Source organism: Thalia democratica, chromosome 3, assembly GCF_965202585.1.
Source record: "Thalia democratica chromosome 3, ktThaDemo2.hap1.1, whole genome shotgun sequence".
Lineage (NCBI taxonomy): Eukaryota > Metazoa > Chordata > Thaliacea > Salpida > Salpidae > Thalia > Thalia democratica.
In genome coordinates this window covers 41,537,549-41,560,730 of record NC_139167.1, presented here as the reverse complement: position 1 = coordinate 41,560,730, position 23,182 = coordinate 41,537,549, and the positions used below count along the sequence as shown (strand labels likewise).

At 26.1% G+C, this 23,182-nt stretch overlaps 1 protein-coding gene and 1 pseudogene across 1 annotated transcript; both read right to left on the bottom strand.

The window, feature by feature from the left end:
• Positions 1–8,959: 8,959 nt before the first annotated feature.
• LOC145831791 (putative N-acetylated-alpha-linked acidic dipeptidase) lies at positions 8,960–11,408 on the bottom strand. The gene has a single exon (XM_082939127.1). The coding sequence runs from the start codon at positions 11,385–11,387 to the stop codon at positions 9,123–9,125; it is 2,265 nt and encodes a 754-aa protein (XP_082795253.1). The 5' UTR covers positions 11,388–11,408; the 3' UTR covers positions 8,960–9,122.
• A 1,908-nt stretch (positions 11,409–13,316) lies between these two features.
• On the bottom strand, positions 13,317–14,297 carry LOC145831737 (receptor expression-enhancing protein 2 pseudogene; annotated as a pseudogene).
• Between the last annotated feature and the right edge of the window lie 8,885 nt (positions 14,298–23,182).

Genomic DNA, 23,182 nt, shown 5'->3' with positions numbered 1-23,182 from the left:
GATAGATCTTTAGTGATTTCTAGTTATTTGCCGTTTTAGTTTGTGCCTCCCAAATTTAATATTTCTCTATTCAATTTTTTATAGTAAAAAAAAACATCAGTCTCAAACTATACCCCTTGCAACAATACATTTAAAAAAATAATTAATCACTTAAAGTTTCCAATTGTTCTGACTAGATAAGAATACTATAAGTTGATACACAGAAGTAGTAATATTTTTAAAGTTTAATTGTTTATCTATCATAGCATTTAAATTTGTGTTTCTTTCTAAAAAATATCTTAAATATGATAAAAGAGCATGCATCTAATTTGATCAATAAAAAACTTTTTTTAAAAGACAATCTGAAACTTCTTCAATTCATACATTAGTGCAGAGAATTTTATCCAGGTTTTCAAAATTTTCTCCAAGTTTATATAAGTATACACTTTTGGGTCTATTTTTAGATTTAAGATAAGTTTCTAAACTGTGTTAAATAGTAAAAAAAAATTGAAAAGATACTGTGAAACTAATTTAATTGTGTTTTTTAATAAAAAATTTTTGATGATGACAAATTTTTTTTTATATGATAGATTTTTTGTGTCAAATCAAAATTTTACTGATAAACATGTTAAAATTATTAAAAATTCTAGATTTTTTTTTAGTAACTTTGGTTCAAAATTCAAGGTTTTTCCAGATTTATTTTTAAGAATTCTCAAATTCCAGGTTTTTTTAGGTTTCTAGATTTTTTGGCAACCCTGTAGTGAAACTTCACTGTGTATATTTAATTTATTATTTAGTATTTTGAAACACAGTTTTAGATAAGAGTATTAAATGCTTACATTTATACTTACACAATAAATTTATAAGAAATTAAGCAAAATATATGTCAAGAAACAAATATTTTAACATTTTATTTTGGTGTAGTTATTATTTTATTTCTGCAAATATTCTATAGTACACTGTACACATGAATGGCTTAGTTTCAAACAACTTATTTTATTTGTTAGTGAATAGATTGGAATGACCAACAAATGCTAATACTTTTTAACACGTTTATGAGGAGAATTATTTACTTTTAACAAAATTCCCCTAGTTTGAATAGCTTTTATTTTTTAATATTTTTAAATGCCGGGCTAAAAAGTAAAATAATGACCACTTGATAAAATAAAGAATGCAATAGCAAGAAATAACAACCATAAGATCGGAAACCATATGAAAGGAAGTAAATAATCTTAAGAAAAAAAGTATTATAATATAAAAGATTACTATTTTAATTAAATTAATAAATTATGTAGATTCTGTTGTTCGTTTAAATAGTTTAATGGTATAGTTATTTATTAAACTGTTATTTAATAAGTTACAGCAAATGTTTTAATTAGCTACTTACGTTTTATTTTTTTAAATGAATCAAAACTTTACATATACCTATTACTTTAAAACTTTTATGAAGTGAAAATAAACTATTTCAGTATCTTATAAAATTTAAATTAATTAAATAAGAATTTAAATAGTGATAATGATCTTGAAAATGTAGTGCAAAAATAATTACAAGTATAAAGTATCAAAACTAAAAAAATAAAAAATAACGATTTAAAAACATAAAAACTTCGATAACATACGTAATGTAAAATAAGGTGGATTTCTTATATTGTGTATAGGAAATTGCAATTTAATTAGAGTAGCAGGAAACATGAAAATTAAATTTCTTATAATTAAATTTAATTAGGTACATCAAAAAAAAAACACCTGAAAATAAAATTATGTCAATCAAGTCAAGTTAAAAATTTTACAACAGTTTGAAAAAAAATTAAAAGAAAGGTATTAATATATATATATAATTTTAAAAAAACATAAATTACTGAGTTTATAAACTTTTTTAATCTATGCTATGCTTATTTTTACTAAAATTTTTTATAAAATATTCAAAACATCCTAAATTCTAAGTTTAATCAATTTAAGATAAAATTATTAAAAATAAACTAAAATTATAAGCTTAACAGTTTTTATAAAAAAACCTTTCAATAAACAAACTATTTAATAAAAAATACAAAAACACTTAAAACGTCTTAAACAGATCTTTGTAAAACACTGTTTAAAAAAATGTAAATTGAGCAGGATTCTTAAACAGATGTTTGTAGTTTTTTGTTGTTTCCTTAAATATGCTTTGTCTGCTAGAAATAGTTTGAAGGCGGTCTGCGATTAGGATATGTTTAAAACATACTCCGGATGGTTAGACTTGCTTTTTAAATAAAACGTATGTTCATATGGTTTTTATATACGGTTTGTAGCTTTCGTTTTGTAGGTCTAAAGTTACATATAGAAAGTATATTACAAACGAATTTCTTAGTTGTTTAACTTTTCTCTCTATACTTGGTCCCGGTAGAATATCTACCACTGCCAAACCATCGTCACAGTATATGCCAAAGTTACTATCACTAAAGATCTTGTTTTTCTTTCAATGTTTCTAGATATATAGACCAACTAACTCGCAAGTTTCTTCCCCATGGAAGCTTCCTATTGGTACATCAAAGCTGTTCTTGTTATGCCGTTTCAACCATGGCTCACCTTCGTGGAACATTACTGTTTTGCTGCAATGTCTGGTAAACTATTTTTCATATTTTCAAGTTAACTTTTTCAGAGTAAATAAAGTTCCCACTCTATTTCAGTTTGACTTGCAGCAAAATTAATGGAGTTTTCCAAAATTTTTGCCGAGATGCTTGGATAAAAGCAAACTATATCGAATTTTATAAACGTTGAAGTTGATTTATTATTTAAGTTGTTGAACCAGTTCAATACTTTATATGTATTTTTCAATAGTTTTAAGTTACTTTTTAGTCTTTTTAAATTGTTGATTATTTATAAATTTGTTTGAGCAGGTTTACCAATAAAAGTTTTTGCTTGATTAATTATTCTACAGCTTAGTTTGTTAAGGAAATGTGGTTTGTGATTCTTCAAAGTAATATAACAAACAATCCTCTTTTTCCACCAACGGACTTCAAAACAAGTATTTATATATTAACTACTAATATAAAGCTTACTCTCAGTTAAAGTTCTTAAAGCAATTTATAGCATTTAATAAGTCCCTATAGATATATGAGCACATACTAGTTTGTGTCCTGGACAAGACGTTAAAAGATATCCGTGGTGTGCGGCTCGACAACCGAAAGGTTTTTTCGCGCACCAGGACTAACTATTTGGAGCGTTTTTTGTCGTTCAATAAACTATTACTATATCTAGTAGTAATAAAAAAGTATATATTCAACGGTTATAATGACAAAAGTGTAAAGTTTAGAAGTGTTATACCTTGTAGCATTTAAACACCTTAAATCATTAAAATACTGTTAGCTTTAAGTTGAAAAAACAAGTTTTAAGTTAAATTGTTACTAAAATAAAAGTATACCAGTTAAGCTCTGTTAGTGATTAAGTATCTTTAAAAGACAAAACAATATTTTAGTTAAAATGGCAAGTTTTTAGAAATAGTATATGTGCTACTAAAGTAATGCTGTGATCGATAAATCTTTAAAAGTAATACTGACTTCATTAGTTCTTAGTGAACATATCAAAGTAAGAAATAAAAAGATTAATTTTTGCTATGGATATTAACTCTTTTATAATAATAGATTTTAAATTTTGAAATAATTTTTATAAGTGCTCTTAGATATCCTTTATTTTTTTAGCTACGTTAACACATTTATACTATTAATACTTTTACCTAACTTAATGTTTTTAAATTTTTATATTTTTTTTTGTACTGCTTTATGTTTATTTAAATACATAATTTTATTTAAAAGTTTCAAAATTTATTTTGTTATACTTTTTAAGATTATAACATATATTTAAAAATTTAGTGTCAAAAGTTCTTTTGAAATTTATTGTTTATATAAATGTAGATGTATCATTAACAGTTTAAATTTTTGTTAACTTACTGCTTTTAAATACACTTAAAACAAAAAAAATATATACTTAAATTTTTTTTTTAACCATATTAATTATGGTTTTTAAAGAGTTATTTTATTAAACAATTTTATAAGATAGTTACAGTACAATTATTACTATTGCAAGTTATGAAAAAAAAAAAGAATTAATAACTACTGTATTAATTGGTTTCGTTATGCACTCTATTTTTATTTATTTCATAAACGCTTTTCAATCTCCTTGTAGTCATATAGATTAAAAACAGTTATAGTCTGAAAAGAACAACGTATTAAGTCGTACTGACATGAAACAACAAACCAGGGGCGTGCTTTTGCTGGTTCTCTTTTTCCTTAGCGACCCATCAAAAAAAAAGCTGAAATAATAAATATTTATAAAAAAGCGATTAAATTTAGTTTTTTTTTAAGTATTTTACGTACTTTTTAATTTATAGATCATAATTAAAGTTCCCGACTTGCTTATAAAGAGAGTAATCAAATCAAAAAAAAAAATTTTTTTTAAGGAAACAATGTTTCACCCACTTGAAATAAGTCAATAAAGATCATCAGTTGGATATAAAATTTTATTCAAATAGAACAAAGTATTTTACTAAAAATTAATATTTATATATTCAATTTTTGATATAAAGTAAAGGTTAGTTCAAATTTAAGTTTATTTATAGTTTTAAATTTTATATAATTTCAAATATAGTTTCATTTCAATTTGAATTCAGTTTTGTTTAGTAAGATACAATTTTTAACAAGACTTACTTGAAAGTACTCAAATAAATTTGAGAAAAAAGAAATGTGTCTTGTTATATTTTTTGAACAAAGACGTAAGTTGCACAATTTGCAAATGAAAACTTTTCATTCAAAACCTGCCAATCAAAAAAGTTTAAAAAAACTTTTTTTTAATGACTTTACAATCCAAATGGTTTAATTTTTACTTTGGAAACTTTAAACCTTTAACCTTTTAACCATATCACATATTGTTTTTACTTTTACATCATTGAAAAACCGTAGTTTTACAATTTGTTTTTTTTTTCATCAAGTTGTATAACATAAGCGTTCACGTCTGCTACTAGTTTGTTTTTAAAATTATAATTTGTTTTTGATTTAAATTTGATATTAAACTGAATTATTTTAACTGGAAATATTTTTCTAAGAGTATTGTTTATTAACAGATTAAAAAAAGTGCTCAAAAAGTTTGATCCAAGGACCTGGTGTAAGAAAAAACCTTTTGGTCATCGATTCATACACCACGGATACCTTTTAACATCTATGTATATAATATGAGTAAATTTAAATAAGTAAATCTATAAGTAATTTATTAACAAATAATTTATACCTTTTTATACTTTTAGGACAAGGTAATTACTTATTTCGATTGGCAAAAATATCGGCGAAAGTCTACAGAGCCTAAGCCTAGACTTTCTTATGCCGTGAGACAAGCTGAAGTTTACTTAATTTTGATTATTTAACTTTTTATCGATATAATATTTCATAATTCATGTCTTCAAAATGTAAAAGAAAAAGTTCACATTGTCAATAAAAACAGACTTAGTTTTATTTTTAAATTATTTACTATAAATTAAAGAATTCGATTACTTGTTAAGATTTTGCATTCTGTTTTACTAATATTTTCGATTTCTTTGAATTTAAAACATTTTTTTCTACTTTAAAATTTTTAGACAGCTATGAAATTTTCTTAAGTGTATTATTAAAAACTACTACACAAAATACTCTAGTATTCAACAAAAAATGTGGAACCCCACTAAAAAGTCTATACATGCCCCTGCAACAAACTAAAACTAGTCATTGAAAAGGTTTAAAGAAATTCATCTTTAATACTCGAAGGAAAAATAGACTTATGAAAATTATTTCCGAAATAAAATTCCTATTAAAAAGTCGATTAGCTTTCAACGATAGTATTCCTTCAAAAAAATAACAATTTTTAGTTAAAAAAAACTTGCATATATATTTATTTTTTTCTCAACTTAATAGTTTAATGAATGAAAAAAAAAGGCGCTGAAAATATTTAGTTCTAGGACCTGGTGCACGAAGAAACTTTCGGTTTTCAAGTCGCACACCACTGGGATACCTTTAAAAGTCTTTTACAGGACATAATAATAAATTAAAGAAGAAAACATTACCGAGCAGTCAAGTAGGTTTACTGTAGGGTGCTTATAAATTTGGCGACCTTGGAGTTTTCAGCTGGAAGTTTTTAACACTTAGCAATTATCACAAAAACACTCTGTGCAAAATTTTAGCTGACTTAAAACATTTTTATAGAGGCTATTTTATTTTTCTGAAAACCATCTCAATGCAAACTGTATGGGATCCAAAAATTCGACCTTAGAGTTCTTAGCTGATTTTTCTTCACAAGTGGCCTAATATTTGTAAAACACATTATGCAAAGTGTTAAAAAAGTTTTATTGTGGCAAATATATATTTTTTGAATAAGCTAAAATTTTGCATAGGATGGTTTTGTGGTATTTGCCAAGTTTAAAACAATTCAGCTGAAAACTCAACGGTCGCCAAATTTTAAAGTACCCTAGTGTACAGATATTGAACGTTTTAGTTAAAGATTTTTAACATTCTGGTAACTGTTTAAACTTAAAAACAAAGTGAAATTATCTGATATACTTTTTTAAATATTAATAAACTTATTTGCTGTAAAAACCAAAATATACGCGTTTTCACTATATTACAGTTTAATTAGCTGATAACAAAGCATTTTTTTTCTTTAAGAACTCTGAGAAGGTTGCGTTCTTTTAGACTACTACAATCTAAGAAGAATTTATCAAACATGTATTAGTATTCGTTTATTTAAAACAAACATTTGATTGCTAATATTATTTAAAAAATGTTAATAGACAAGAGAGTATGAGTAAAAAAGCACATAAATAATCTTTAATAGAGGAATAATACGATATAGTTACATTCTTTAGATACTAATGTAATAAAAGTGATCACTAAGTGCACAGTATAGATTAAATACTTATAATTCAAAAAGTTGTTTATAAAACCTGTCTAGACCCTGCCCATCTAAACAGACCCAACTTCAGATGGGCAAAAAAAAATATTGTGTTGTATATACATATAATACTTGAGATGAAGTTTATAAAAATTTACTAAAAAAAATAAATCCTAATTGTTTTTCAACAAAACTAATATTAGCTATTTAACTTACCAGTCAATTTATTTTAAATACAAAAGTACATCTTATTTAAATGGTCGACTGTGCTTTTTATTAAAAACTTAGTAAGAAATCTAACTATCTTTTTTTAGTTTGTAAAAATTCGTAATTTTTAGGTGAATCATTTAATTAAAATTTACTCGTACAAACTGAATAAAAATGTTATAACTGTAAACGTATTTATATCAAAAACTAATGGTTTTGCATTTTGCTCGCTAGTATCTTTTCCATTTTAGCTAGCATATTAAAAATTCAACGACTTAAAACAATCTAAATTAGTGTGTCTTTATCATTATCCTTCAAGAACTAGTCTTACTTTCTATAAACAATACTGTATTTTACTTTGACGGTGAGTACTTAAAATTTTTCGGATGGAAGTCTTTGACAAAAAATAGCCAAAATACACAGTGTAGCGTAGATATAGGCTTATATTTTCAGCTAGGAGTAGGGAGCTTTTATAGTGGCTGGCAGATTTACTAGAATATTTTTTTTCAAGCCTGGTAAGTTTACCAACTATACTATCAAAATTAAGACAAAACTCTTTAAAAGAAAATCTTTAATACACTAGTCATTTAAAAAAGAACTACTGTGTACTTAAAACCTAATTAAAAGCATATCGGAAAAAAAAAACTATTGTAAGAAGTATTTTTAAAGCTAAAAAGCTGTCCAGAAATTTATAATAATCTACCAGCGGGCCATACGTTGTTCGTACATAATTTAAGTGCACAGTGATCAAAAAAATTGCCTTAACGAATCGTAATGACTACATGACTGATTATGGCGAAAGAAATAATTAATATATAATCACAATTTATAAGTACTTCAAAAAACTAATAGTATTTGTCCAAATAATCAAACGTAATTGCAATTAATTATTTAATGAATATACATCATGATAAAATAAGCAGCATATTACTTGATTAATACAGTAGTATACTTAATTGATTTTAATATTTATTTTTTAATAATGTATTTGAAAAAACCTTTAGTAAACAAACTTACTAAAATAGTTCAATAAAAAGTGTAACACTATAAATCGACATATAAAGGCTAAAGTATAATAGAAAAAAAACTATGTTCTAAAAGGGCGCACGACTATTCAAATTCTTATAAAAATATTCAAGAAGCCAAATCTCAAAAAGTTAAATAGATTAAAAAAAAACGGTTGTAACCATATTAACTTTCTACAAACGCTTTTTATCATTTTACAAAAGTTTAAATATTTTTAAGGTATGACTAGTAAAACAAGCTTGAAAATATAGTATTGTTTTGTAATCTTTAAAATTATCTTTTTATAAATGTTATTTTGCAATTTCTTTTACTATCATAATGTTTTTAATTAGATCTACTCTTTATGTATATATTTCAAATATCTATTACTATTTGAGATATTGCCTCTTAAACATTTTTTAGGAATGTGAATTGTCGGAACTTGAGTTGTCATGTAACCGTTCTAAAAATACTTGCAGCATAAATTAAGTTGCATAGAAAAAATACGTATTAGTTTTAATTTCAAACAAAGATAAAATCTTATAGTAATAGAAAAGTTTATGTTGAATAAAAAGAAAATTTTTAACTAAACTTCATTTAAGTTTTAAATTTAGTCATTATAAAAAAATAATAAATAAAAAAATTATAAGATATTTCAATTGTTATACATGACCAATGGCCATATTGAAAAAAATGTCTGGTTTTTGATTAGATGCATTAAAACAAACAAAAATTAATCTTAAAAAATTAATACAAATACATTTATAAACTTAAATCTAGATTTAATTAAAATATTTTAATTAGTACTAAACTTACTTTACATAGTAGTTTAGAGTGACAAAATTTGTTTAAAAGGAAGTTATAAATTATATATGGTGGATATAAAAAATAGAAAGTCAAACTTGATGTTACAAATAAGCATTAAGTACAGTCCTATGTTTATATAACTTAGTTGATATGATTATATGCGAAAATTGATTACAAATTAAAGCAGAGTTTATTGTAAAAAAATTGTATTATCATTTGGTTAATATCATTATGAACTACTCAAGCACGTTAGCAGCGGCCAATATGTGAACACACAGCACAGAAAGTTGTTTCTTAACTTTTTCATACGAGGCACCACGCTCAGCCTCAAATATGGCATCTATTACACCAGGAAATCCCGAACCGCTGTAGCTGTCATGTTTGCCCGGAGCAAAAACTACGTGGCGAAACTTCTCTCTTCCCGGTATGCCGGTGAAATCAAGAAAGGCGCGGTCCAGGTAAAACAACTTATCGTTCAATTGTCTTAGCCTCATGCTATTTTTATGTTCGTTGTAAAAGGCTAAGGTCTTATTGAAAGTTATTATGGAACTTTCAAGTTTTTTAATACATGAATTCAAATTTTCAAGAGAAATTCCAACACTTTCAAGCTTTTTTCCGTAGTTTTTTTTAAGCTTCAAATACATTCTATGAAGTTTATACGCATAATCTATAGGTGATAAAGGTAAAATTTTATAAGAAGACAATTTTATTATTAAATCTGCTGATATCTGTGCCATTGCAAACGAATATTTAAATCCTAGGTCCAAAAACTTTTCAAAATATTCAAAAGAATCATGAAGAGAGTGGTAAACTGGGTAAGAAGAAATAAAGTGATCGAACGTGTAGCGCATGTCAATTGAAGCTACTCCTGCACGTTGAACAAACATAGTGTAATCACTTCCGGAACCTAGCATTCGTACCCAAGGATTATTTTTTGATTGGTCATCAGGGTGAACATGTAACCAAGTGTCAAAAACGGACGGTCTACCCTGTTTTATTTCTTCTTTGTTTGGATTGGGAATATCTTTAGTAGTATCGAAAAGCAATTGGTACAACGTTGGAGTTGCCGAAGCTCTAAACGTCGCATTTCCTTGAACAGCAATGTCAATGTTTATATACGCAACTGCACGTTGGATGAGTTTTTTTTCATACTCCTCAACCCATTCGGTCGACCCGATCAGACCGTGTTCTTCCGCACCCCAATTGCAAAACATTATTGTGCGTTTCGGTCTCCATTTACTTTCCTTCATCACTTTACCGATTGCACGGGCTGTTTCCAACAAAACTGCTGTTCCACTGGAAGGGTCTGCGCCCCCAAACTCCCAAGCATCTCGGTGGTTACCAAACAAAACATACCGATCAGGTTCCAGCTCTCCGTATATGTAACCGATCACATTATGTATAGTTTTGCGCTCAACATAGTTACCAACGTGAAGCTCTACTCTGCTGCTAGCGTAAGGTTCAGCAAATTTCCGACCAATTTTGTATGTAAAATTAAAACCACCTTGCCAGCTTTCCGGAGCTTCAACACCGCCGAGAATGGATAAAAAGGAGTAAGCGTCGTAAAAACTGATTGGCTGAACTGGAATTTGGGGGAGATGATTTGGCTTATCTCTGTAGGTTATGTTTAAAGATGGATAAAACATTGTCTCTGGATCTCCTCCCATGTGAAGGCTGCCTCTTTGAAAGCCTGTTTTTGGTAGCCACCAAGTATTGGGATAACTATTTGAATCGTTTACATCTGGATTCCATGAATGCTTGTCGTACCCTCCATAGTTTGAAGGGTCGGAAAAAATTACAAGACCAATGCAACCGTATAACTGAGCGTTCGTTGCTTTGTCGCCTCTGAAAATTCGACCGTATCTCGCTATACAAATCGTATTATTACAATCTATTGATTGCTTCTTGAGATATTCAAAGTCTTCAACTTTTGCAAAATTAACATAGATCAGATTACCTACGACATGACCAGCTGGAGAATAAGAATTAAATCCATCAATTACATAAGGATCGTTTTCATCTAATGTTAACGGTGGTTCTTTCGATTTGCTTTTCTTTTGAACTTTACCTTCACTAGACAATAATGCTATATAATTAGGATTTGATTTGTTAGGGTAAGATAGCAAAACATCATAAGATGAAATTTCGACATGTTCTAGCGATTCACTTAACCTTGAAGAAACAAAATCAACTAAAACTTTTTCGTCTTGTCTTGAGCCTGCAACATGCGGTTTTTCCGTAAGGATTTTCAAGTTATTACGTAAGTTGTCATGCTTTATTTCAGATTTAATAAGACGTTGAAAATGATCTATATCATCAGATATGTTGTCTGAATTTACAAAAGGTAAACCGTAGTAACCGATTAAAATTCCAACTACGACTGCTAATACTGCATGGAAAAGCGAAAGTATCACAAGTGATTTTTTATTGATTAAAACAGCTTCATTGTTTAAGTTTGCGGAATTAACAGTAACTAGCTGTTTGTAACTTTTAGATAACATTAAACAAGTTTTATCTTTATATGAGCCTAAAAATCATAAGTTATGTCCTTTTAAATGTTTTGTTATAAGGAAAACTTGGATGATTATCATTTTTATCATCAATGAAAAAGCTCTAAAACTTTAAGAAAATTAACCAAACAAAAACAACTTAATGCATGTCTTAACAAGTATTTAAATTAAAAGTTTATAATAATTTATGTCAAAACAAATAATTTGAAAATGGTTTAATTTTATTAACATTTATCTTCTTATTATTATTATTATTATATACATAAATTGTTGTTTAATATTATTCAGTTAATAACTTATCATATACAGCTTTTACAAAAAGCAAAACAGACAAACTTAAACAATAAAGTAAGAAGTGAACATATTAAAAATTTACTTAAAAGTTAAAAGTCATTGTGAAATTTGGCATAAGACTAGAAAAACTTAAAGTGGACTGTTCCAAATAACTCAAATAAAAGAAAAACTTTAAAAATATTTAAATTTTTACAAGAGTTATACATCATCAAAAACTCCGTTAACATAAAAAGATCATAGATATTTTAAATGAATAAAACAAATTTAATATCAACACTTAAAAATTAAAAAAAAAAAAAACCTTCTTTAAACAAGAGCATTTTTGTAGGGGAAATGAGAAAAATTAAGTACAGAAAGACCTTTATATGCTTTAATATACCAATTTATAACAATAAATAACTCTAAATTAATTATATTTCAAATTCAAGCTGGCTTAAAAAAATAACTTATTTCCTTATCAAAAATAACTAAAATGCTCACCGAATAAAAAACTAACATAATTTAGAGTAAAGAAAAATAAGTAGTAAATATTTTACTACTAATAATTACGAAACAGTAATTTAACAAAATAGATTGTTTTAACACAAAAAAGTAAGCAAGGCAACATGGATTATTTGAATATATTAGTAGTTATACTCGATCCAATATTAGGACCAAGTTTATTTTCGTTTTAGTTTTTTAATTAGTAAGGCTTATACATATAAAAAATATTATAAAACTCACACTTTTTTGGAACTTCAAAACAGTTATAATTGTTATTGTGATTTTGACAATATCACAATTCTCAATGGGTTTAAAAACTGCATCGTTTGTTGGAATAGTAATCGTTTATTCTAATAAACTTTTGTCATTCAGACTCACCAACATACTGGTGCTCAGATTAGATTGTTTTCGTGCTCAAACAATTAAGATGCAGATAAAAGATTTTAGCTTAACAATCCTATCTCTTTTTAAGATTTAATAAATTAATATTTCAAGGTAGTCACATGGCATTAATTTTCAATTCTAAGTTTTATTATAACTTCAGTAGTTAAAGTTCAAATTTTTTAGTTAATCATAGAAAAAACTTCACATTAAGCTAATTAGATACACTTATTTTATAACTTTAACTATATATATTAAATGCTTTGAAAATTCTCTAAAAACTTAAAACTAATTTAATCAATTATTTTAATAGTTTGTTACTAATATTTATTTTTTTTAAAAATAGTTGAAATAAACAACAAAGAAGCATAAAAAGTTAATTTTTAAGTTTTCAATAACTTAAAAATTTGTAAACCAGGGATTTTCCAAAAAAAAAGATTATTTGAGATACTTTTTTAAACGACTGAACTCACATATATTTAAAAAAAATATTGAACAGTAATTTATTTTTGAGCATAGAATAAAATACTTTTATTTAGCCATTTGAAATATACTTTAAAAAACTAAACTTATAGAAAAAACTATTAAATGTAGTAAATAATACAAAATAACTTGTATAAAAATATATTTCTTTCAAACATTAACGAATAATTTAAAACATAAACAAATAACACATGTATAAACATTATAGTAATTTGTTTATACAACTAAAACTTACAACCTTTTAGTGAGTGTAAAAAATGTCTTATGAAAATAGTTATTATTTTAGTACAAAAATAACTATTCTTCAGCTAAATCATCAACTAAAACTTGACTTTTTAAAAGTCTCTTAGATCTTCTTATTTTTACTTCTTTGGTTTTATGGGAAAAATGTGGCATTGGAGGCATAGATTTTTCTTTGTTTTTAAATAATCTAGTGCTTCTAGGCAGTGTTCTAGAATAATCTGAGTTTTTGTATGGGTCATTCAAAGATTCTTTAGCATAGTTAGTTCTATTAAGTATAGTCATGTCATCAAATGTGTGAGATGGAGGTCGACTATCAAAGTGTTCAGTACTTTCCTGGTCAATAAGTTCTTCTTTAATAGGAGGTTGATGGGCTGAATAAAAATTGTTTGTAGAAGTACTACTTTTCTGTATAGTTTTACTTAAATTGTACATTGAGTATGAATCTACCTGATTTTTTAACCTGCTAGAATCATTTGCAAAACTGTTTTGATTATAATTTCTATGCCCTGTTCTATTACTGTGTACATCCATATTATCAGGTAAAGTGCGGAGATCCATTGTACTGTAACTTTTCCATTTTTCACTAACAACAGCTTGTCCTTTTACAGCTGCATTTACAACTAAATTTGCTGCTAAACTTAAGCCTTTTGAACCTACGTTGATAGCTGTTTTGTAACTATTAACTTTTGCATCTTCAAGAAGTTTATCAATTGCATGCTCATTGCGATTAAAGTTAGGATGTATAATTTTCCTATATATAAAAGTTGAGCCCTTTGTAAAGGGCATAGCTAACCACAGAACTATAACAATTTTACTTAAGTAGTAAAACGGTAGCCAAGAAAATAAAATGTCAGTAAAAATCTCAACAACAGTAAAAAGTGAAAAAACTATCCAATACATAATCCATCTAACATATTCTTGAAAGCTAGCTGCTTTTATTGCTTTATAGGAACTGTAGGCAGGAAATAATAAACCAATTACAATAATACAAACCTTTGAAAGAAATGCTTCTACCATAACTGTTTTAATAATATACTAAATATATTGTTAAAAATAACCTGAAAAACTTTAAATTATAAATTGCATTTAAATTTAGATTTAGGACATTTACAAAATTAAATTAATATTTATACTTCATGATTGTTTAACTGATAGTTGTTTTACATATTAAAGTTGTAGTATGAAATAAATTTGTACTTAGCCTAATATTTACTTACACTTAGAGGTATATTATAAGTTAAATTTTAAAATAATGTTCTACAAGGTCAACAATTTCTAATTAAATTAAATGTTTCAAATTAACTTAAGCTAAACTACACATAACTTTACTATTATTATTAATTATTATGTTAGTAAAAAAATTGTAAGGTTAGATATATAACTTTAGTTTAACTGTTCAAAATATAGGTTTAATCGCTTGCTAACAAAAGATCCTAGTGAAATAACTTCACTGAAATATAAATAAAAACAAATTATACAGTAATCTTCCTTTATTGAATCAACACACTTCAACTGGGTTCTGTAAAAAAATAATTACTGTAATGAAAGAATAGAAGCATAGAATAAAGTGAGTGTATACATGTTTTTTATTAAAATAAATAATTACTACAGATAATGAAGCTTTTCAAAACTACACTAGTTTCATTGTCAAGTGGTTAATGTTAAGGGCATAGGGAGGTCAGACATTTTTTTTACTAAAAATAATATTGGATCTTATATGAAAGCTTGAAGTACAAACTACAAGCCAGTTTTTATAGAATTAAAAAAAATCTATTTAACTTTTGAGATATTGCAATTTTTACAAAAATTTTCCAATACAAACGTATGGACCGCAAATTTTTAAGGTAAATTTTCTCAAAAATTTTAAAAACCACTAAAAATCTATCTTCTTAATATTTTGAGCTAGAGACTTCAAACTTTCAAAAAAGTTCCTTTTATAGTTTAAAAGACTTTGAAAGTTGGAATTTATAAATATTAAAGTAAAAATTTTAGATTAAAAAACAAAAAATAGGTGTTTTTTTTAACAAAAATTTTATTTTAAAAAACTAAAAAAATTCCAGCATTCAATCATTTTAAAATTTAATAATACATTTTTTGTGAAAACTTGAAGAAGATTGCTTAAAAAATGAAGGAGGAGATTGATTTTTAGTGAAATGGTCTTTTTTGCGTTTTTAATTTGCATCTCCATTAGGAACCTATTGAGGTCACCAACTTTGATCGTTCATATCTCAAAAATTACTTTGAATTTTTTCAAGTGGTTAAAAATGTCTGATAGCCTAGATAAAACTCTATAAAATAAGATTAACTTGTAAAAATAAGGTGAACCTCCTATGCTCTTAGATGAATTTAATTTCATTTATAAGAGCTATTGAAAAAAAAAAGATTAATTGTTCTGAGTTTCCATATATAACAATAGAATTTTATACAGGGTTGCCGCTCTTCGAGTCAAAAAAACATATATTCTGAGTGACCAAAAACTGTCCTGAGTGACCTTAAACTGCTTGAGTCACCCTGAGTTTATTTTTAAGCATTAAATATTTTTTGCCTCTGACAAAAACTAATTGTACCCCATGTTCATTTTTCTTTGCAATAATTAAAAGGAAGGTTGTATGTGTATGCTTATACATTAGATGATAACCACACTTATGAGAAATACAGTTTTCGAAAATTAACAAGACTAGTCTATACTCATTTTTTAGTATTTTTACTGAATACAAGTATTTATAAGTTATAACAAGCAACTATATCTATGAATCAAGGACATAGAAAACAATATAATTTTTCTAAATAGATGAGTAAATAAAATTATAATTTTTTTATTTGATTTATTAATTTTTTTAATGCATAGTACTTTTATAACTCTAAACTATTTCTGTTTAATATACACTCAAGTCATAAAAACATAAATTTCAGATTTAAAACAAAAACTACATTACTATTTGTAAGAATTATATAGAGCTAAAAGAATTTTAAAATCAATCAAAATCATGTTATTGAACAATATTGGCCACATAAAAAAAAAAGTATTGAAACTGGTTCAATTAAACCTCACTATATATCTAAAAAATAATTAGTCAGAAGATTAAAAAAAAATCTTACTCTCCTGAGGTTTTGATAAAAAAACTATCCTGATACTTTAAAATATTAAAAATATCATAAGTGTGTGATAACTGTGATTTAATACTACTAATCATAATATACTTTTATCAGTAATTAAATTTATTCAAATGAAAATGTTTTTGTAAATTTTATAAAAATAAAATACATTCTACTGTGACTTATATTGTTGTTTCTGATTTTGAACTTATAACTGTTGGTACCTGGATACCCAATATATTGGAGAAACGGAGCAACAACTGTTTGTCAGAATTAAAGAACATCCAAAGCCTACAAATAGAGCAGTATTTTCACATATGGAACAATGTAAAATCTGTCAAAATCACAATGATATTTAGTTTTCAGGAAAATAAATTTTGTAAAAATCAAAATGTTTTACTAGCAGTAGAGGCAATTATGATTATAAAATTAAACCTAAATTTAATCATCAACTAGGTCGTGATAAAGGATCTAGAATAACATTTAACATTTTTAAATAGTCCATTTTTGTTCTAATTATTTATTTTAGCACAAAGAAATTTTTGGTTATCAAGTCGCACACCACGGATACCTTTTAACATCTTGTCCAGGACTAGGGACTAGGACTTAGGCTCTTAAATTTAAGAATTACTCATTATTAGTGCTTTACTACTGCTTATTTTATCTCATTTTTGGTTTAAAACAGTATTTTTATTTTGATTACTGCAAATATTTTTAAATAACTGCAACCACAAAAGAGTACAGTGAGTCTAAGAAAAAAATCATGTGGCTTATAAAAGGCTGCCAACTCCTGTACTTAATATGTTTGGAAAAGTATAAATTGTTGTTTTAGAATGGCATATAGGACTTAATCATTTATTAATTATTTATGTTAATTTAGTGCACTATTTGATATACTAATCTGTTTTTCTTAATAACTCTGTGTGGCCTGATGGGGTAGGGGTTCCTAAGGACAGCTTTAAAACGCTTTGAGTTGAACGTTGCAAGATCAAAACCCATGGTTAACACATGTACAAGTAGTAATAATAATGACTAAGCACTTTAGAATTTGTTTTGTAACAAATAATTGTGGGTTAACTTTATGGTAGTGTTCACGCATTTGGATTGTTGGTGTACTTTACAGTTGCAGCATAGGTATACTTTTGCCTGGGATTTGGACTTAAATTTTTTTCTTAGTTTGTGATTTTTATTCATGAGACTTAAATTATTGTAGAAAAACATCAGTTGAACTCTTCTTTCTATCATGATAAACAAATTTTGATAAAAAGCTTGTGAGTTTTTGCCAAATGACAAGAAAAAAACATTAGTTCTTTTAAACTAAGGTATATGACAGACAAAATGTAAGAGTCAACTTCTAAGAACAGTTTTGTTAAACTTCCATAGAAACTAGTAAAAACAACTGCTGTTTCTCTGTCTGCAGGTGTTTTTTTATGCTTTACTGCACACAAAAAAACATTTTACATTCAAAACTTACTTCATGACAATCTGTACTAAAACTTATAGGAGCATTAAAGCAAAACTATATAAATTGCTAATGTTTCATAAGCAATGTTTCGCTCAATGTACTGTCAGTATCAAAATAACTCTTTAAAAACACTAAAAGAACAGTATTATATTAATACTATTTAACTTGGTTAAACTTAAAAAGAAAACAAACCAAAGTTTAAATAAGAAATAAAGTAACCTAAGTAAATAATTTTCGTTTAATTTCCATATTTAAGATTTCAGAAGTTTTAGCAAAATGTATTTGCTTTTAGTGCGTAAATTAGTTTAATAAGTTATAATAGAAAAAGTTCAGTAATTAAAAAGGTTACTTAATGAAAAAAAAAAGTTAAGTAAGCTATCTACATATCATCTTTATATTGTAATTTAGATTTTTTTTAGTCAAATAAATAGCAATTGGTATCTTTAATATACATATATACATAAATTGAATATAGATAAATAACACAAGTTGAAACCTGACTATCAAAAAGATATATATCAAGATAGGTACACCGGGCATAAGTATACTTTTAAGCATGTAAATAAAAATAATAGCACAATATTGTCATATTTCATTTGGCAGTATTTGACAGGTATGGAACTAAACCAGAAATGAAATGGAGCATCCTTCACCACGCCAACAATATCATCAGTATCGCGAGCAAGATCTGCCAACTATGCAACCTTGAACGAATGGCAATTTTAGCAGAAGATAGTAAACAATCACTAAATAAAAGACGTGATATTTCAAATAACTGTGTACACAACCAACGGTTCTTTTTCAATTAACACTTTAGCGCTTTCTCACCTTCCATATTTTTCACTCACCTTTCACATAAACACACACATTCACTTGATATATATTAATATAATTATATATCCTAAGTAAAATATAGTTTTATTATTTTATTAATTATAAAATGCCACACATATAATAACTCACACATGACCCTTTCTATTTTCCGACATTTTATATATTAACTTTATCCTCCGACTATAATTCTTCACATCGTTATGTGTTAAGTTCCAAGTTTAATTGGAAGCCTGTAAACAAACCACAGATAAACCGTGCTTTTTTACCTACTACGCCCAATAGAGCTAGAGGTCTTTTTACTGCAGGTTTATACTTAGCATATGACCACCTTATTGTTTTATGTTTTACATTTTAACTTTCATATATAACACAGTTTAATTATTAAATTCTTTAAATATCTGTATGGGATCTTTAATTTAAACACCCGACTGCTACTTTATAAAACAACAATCAATTATTTTTATAACTATTATATACAATATATATGTAATTTAAGTCATTGTGATTTTATGTATGTCGCTGTAACTTAATTATCGGTCAGTGCTTGGTAAGCTTAATAACAAGTTTTTTTTTTTCTTTTTGTGCTTTGTTATCTTAATATTTTACATTTTTAAGTTTGACATTTAAACAAAATCTGCTTCCTAATGTATCTAACTTTGGTTTTGTTATAATTTTATATTTAATCATTACAAACATTTGATATATAAAACACACGTTATACCAAGTTTCCTGTTACTTTTATTGTCTTTACCGTTGTTAAATTTTATAGTTCATTAACTAATGGTTGTTATTTCATTTTTATTCAAAATAGATTACACCCTACTTTTCATATTAAAGCGCTTTACAGCTTTCCCAAACATAAAAACTAAATTAACCAACTTAAAAATATAACTTAAACAGCTGTCTTAATCTTCATTTATATTGTGACGTAATTATTGAATGTATTATATTCAATCATTGACAACAGTAATATAAATTTGAATCAGTATTTCTTTCCATTAAAGTAAGTTGTTTGTTTATATTATGATTTGTTGTTTTGTTGTGTATTTTAGTCTACTTTACTTAGTTTAGACTTAATAATTACAAATTTTATATAGTTTTATAACAGTCGGATTAAACTTTAAGTACTTTACCTATTATTAACTAATAACCTGTAAAAATCTGTAGAAATTATTTTGTTTAAATTTAATGAAAACATGTATACACTTACTTTATTCTATGCTTCTATTCTTACATTACAGTAACTATTTTTTACAGAACTCAGTTGAAGTGTGTTGATTCGTTAACACACAATACATATGTTGGTACAATAAAGGAAGATTAGTGTATAATTTGTTTTTATTTATATTACGGTGAACTTTTTTCACTAGGATCTTTTGTTAGCAAACAATTAAATCTATATTTTGAACAGTTATATCAAGTTAGTAAATACGTGTAAAACTTTATAAATTAAAAAACAATAAATGACAAAGAAAGACGATGATAATTCATTTGTTGTGCAAGTCTTTTTTTCTTTAGAGCTGAGCTTTGTGACCTAGTAGACACTTAAGTTTAAAGTCATTTTTAATGATATATATTATTATTTTTATATTATTATATTGTTTATTGTGCAATGTTGGACTCAGGCATCAAAACCTGAGCCACTTAAACAGGACACACAAAAGGAGAAAAAGAAAATAAACTTATATTCAAAACTTTAAGATAAATTATATATATAGATATATACAAACATAATTTAAATGAAAACACAAAGTTAAACACAATATGATAAACAAATGAACTAAATTGAAAATTAAATTCAAAAAATTCAAACTTATATATTACTTAGTACACACAGTCAAGAAGTTTGTCTAAAATCATGGCTTATAAAACAAAATTCATAACTACAAAATATATAAGTAAACTAATAGTTTGTAGGGGGGAGGCGTAGGGAAACGAATATTTTTCTTTTGTTTACAGTGTAAAAATTAGTGAATTTTACTGGATTTATCGTATTTAAATCAAATCTTTTTAGCTTTAAACGAAATTGTTCTACCCTCTCACAAGATACGATATCCTGAGGTAGTCTGTTCCACATAGCTTTTGCTCTGTGAAAAAATGCGCCTTGCCACTGACTGTTTTGAAAATCATGTTTATATTTTATTTTCAAATTATTCCCTCTTAGTTGGTATTTATTTTGGGAAAAATTAAAAAACTGGTTAAAAAAACTTTTATATTTGCCATTGATAATTTTGTAAAGAGTTAATAAATCAAATTCCCATTTTCTATATTCCAGTGATTTCAAGCCAAATTTAATCATTCTATCATTATATGACGTGTAAGATATGTTGCAACGACTACAAATACAACGGGTAAAACTCCTTTGCACAGATTCAATTTTGTTAATATCCTTTTTTAAATGGGGTGACCAAATTTGGGTACTAAACTCAAGTTTAGGGCGAACGTATGTTTTAAATAGTTTTGTCAGAATTGAAGCAGAATTAGTTTTAAAACTTTTTGATATTTAATAACATGTAGTTTTTGCAATCTTATATAAATAGTTGATATGTTCACTCCATTTCAAATCTTTGGAAATATAAACTCCTAAATCTTTAAAAACTTTAATTTCTGGTAACTTGATGTTATTGATTAAGAGGTCAGTTGGAGAAGATTCTTTTTTGTTAATGGTTAGAATTTTACATTTGCTAGGATTTAAGTTTAGTTTTCTTGTTTTTAACCATATGTAAATATTATCTAAAGATAGTTGTAATGAAGTATTTGACTGATTAAAGATTTCGGCATCATCTGCAATTAAGCTTAACTCACTTTTAATATCAATGTTTGAACAAATATCATTAATATAAATTAAAAATAGAAGGGGACCAACTACACCACCTTGTGGTACTCCACTGTAGATTGTTAAAGAGTCAGAAAGCGTATTATTGATGAGTACTCTTTGTGATCTATTATTTAAAAAGTTATCAAACCAATCAATTAAGCTTTCATGTAGCCCATACTGATTTAAAATTTTTAATAATCTTTTTTGTGATACTGAATCAAAGGCTTTTTGAATATCCGTATAAACTACTTTAGTAAATTCATTTTTGAGATAAGGAACTAACCAAGAATGTAAGCATGTTAACAGTTGAATGGTTGATGAGCGGTTTGGAACAAAACCAAACTGTTTGTTAGTTAATAATTTGTTATCAAAGAGGTGATTGAGAATTTTTACAGATACAATATGTTCATAAATTCTTGAAAAGCCACTTGTTAGAGATATTGGTCTGTAATTTAACGCATCGTGTATATTACCTTTCTTGTTCACAGGAATAATAAAAGATGTTTTCCATTGTTTAGGAACATCAGATAGTTCTAGAGAGCAATTAAATATTAATGAAAGTGGAAAAATTATTGTTTGGATAACATGCTTGATATAATAGGGTGGAATGTTTTCTGGCGTTCTTATGATTTTATCTTTTAAGTGGTTAATTGAACTTATAAATGTCTTCATAGGTTATGAAAAAATTTTGCATCTTACTACAATTCTTTTAGGGTAGCTTAAAAGACTGGTAACTCTCGTCTTTTTTAAAAACTTTTTAAAAATTTATGTTAAAAAGTGTTGCTATTTCAAAATCTGAGGTTACTGTTTTGTTTTTATCATTAACATATAAGAGATGTATGGAATTATTTAACTTAAGTTTAGATTTCACGTAGCTATAAAACTTTTTTAAATTTGGGTTTTTGCAGAATTTGTTTTCATATTCAAAGTTGTATTTTTTAACAGCTAATTGATATTCTTTAGACTTGTTTTTGTATTTTATCAAAAGTGATTTATTTGTCTTACTTTTTTTGTATAGATTCGCTTTTTCTTTTAATAACTTTTTAATATGAGATGGATATTTTTTACTTTTGTTATTTTTAGAATAAATTGGAACAAAACGTTTGATTGAGATTTGGATTGAGCTAATGAATTGATCGTAGAAATGCTGGAGATTTTCTGAATTTTTAAATAAAGAGGTCCAATTAATTTTTGACAGGAAATCATTGATGCTTTCAAAATCTGCTTTTTTATAGTCATATGAGACTTCTTTAGCAATAGGTACTATTTTATTTTCAATTTTAATTTTTAGTGAAAGCAAGTTATGGTCACAAGTGTTTGTTAATGAAAAATTAGTTGAGTGTGATATGATTCTATCTAGACCAAAATGATTGCAAATTTATAAATATCAATAAATTGGACTATACAATACAACATAGTTTTTTTATGTTTTTTCATATTTATGTACATGTACTACTAGTGCACTAGTGCTACACATTGAAATTAGTTTGAAGTTTTTGAAAAACTTAGAACAATTCAGGCTAGTTTGAACTTCTTAAAAAAACTTTAGCTGATTTAAAGTTGTTAAAATTTTTCTGAAAATTAAGCTAGCTTAAAACGTTTTTCAAAATCTTAGGATAGTCTTTTTTCGAACAAAACTTGTTTTTATCATGTATTTTTGTTATTACTTTCGTACTTAAACATAATTAA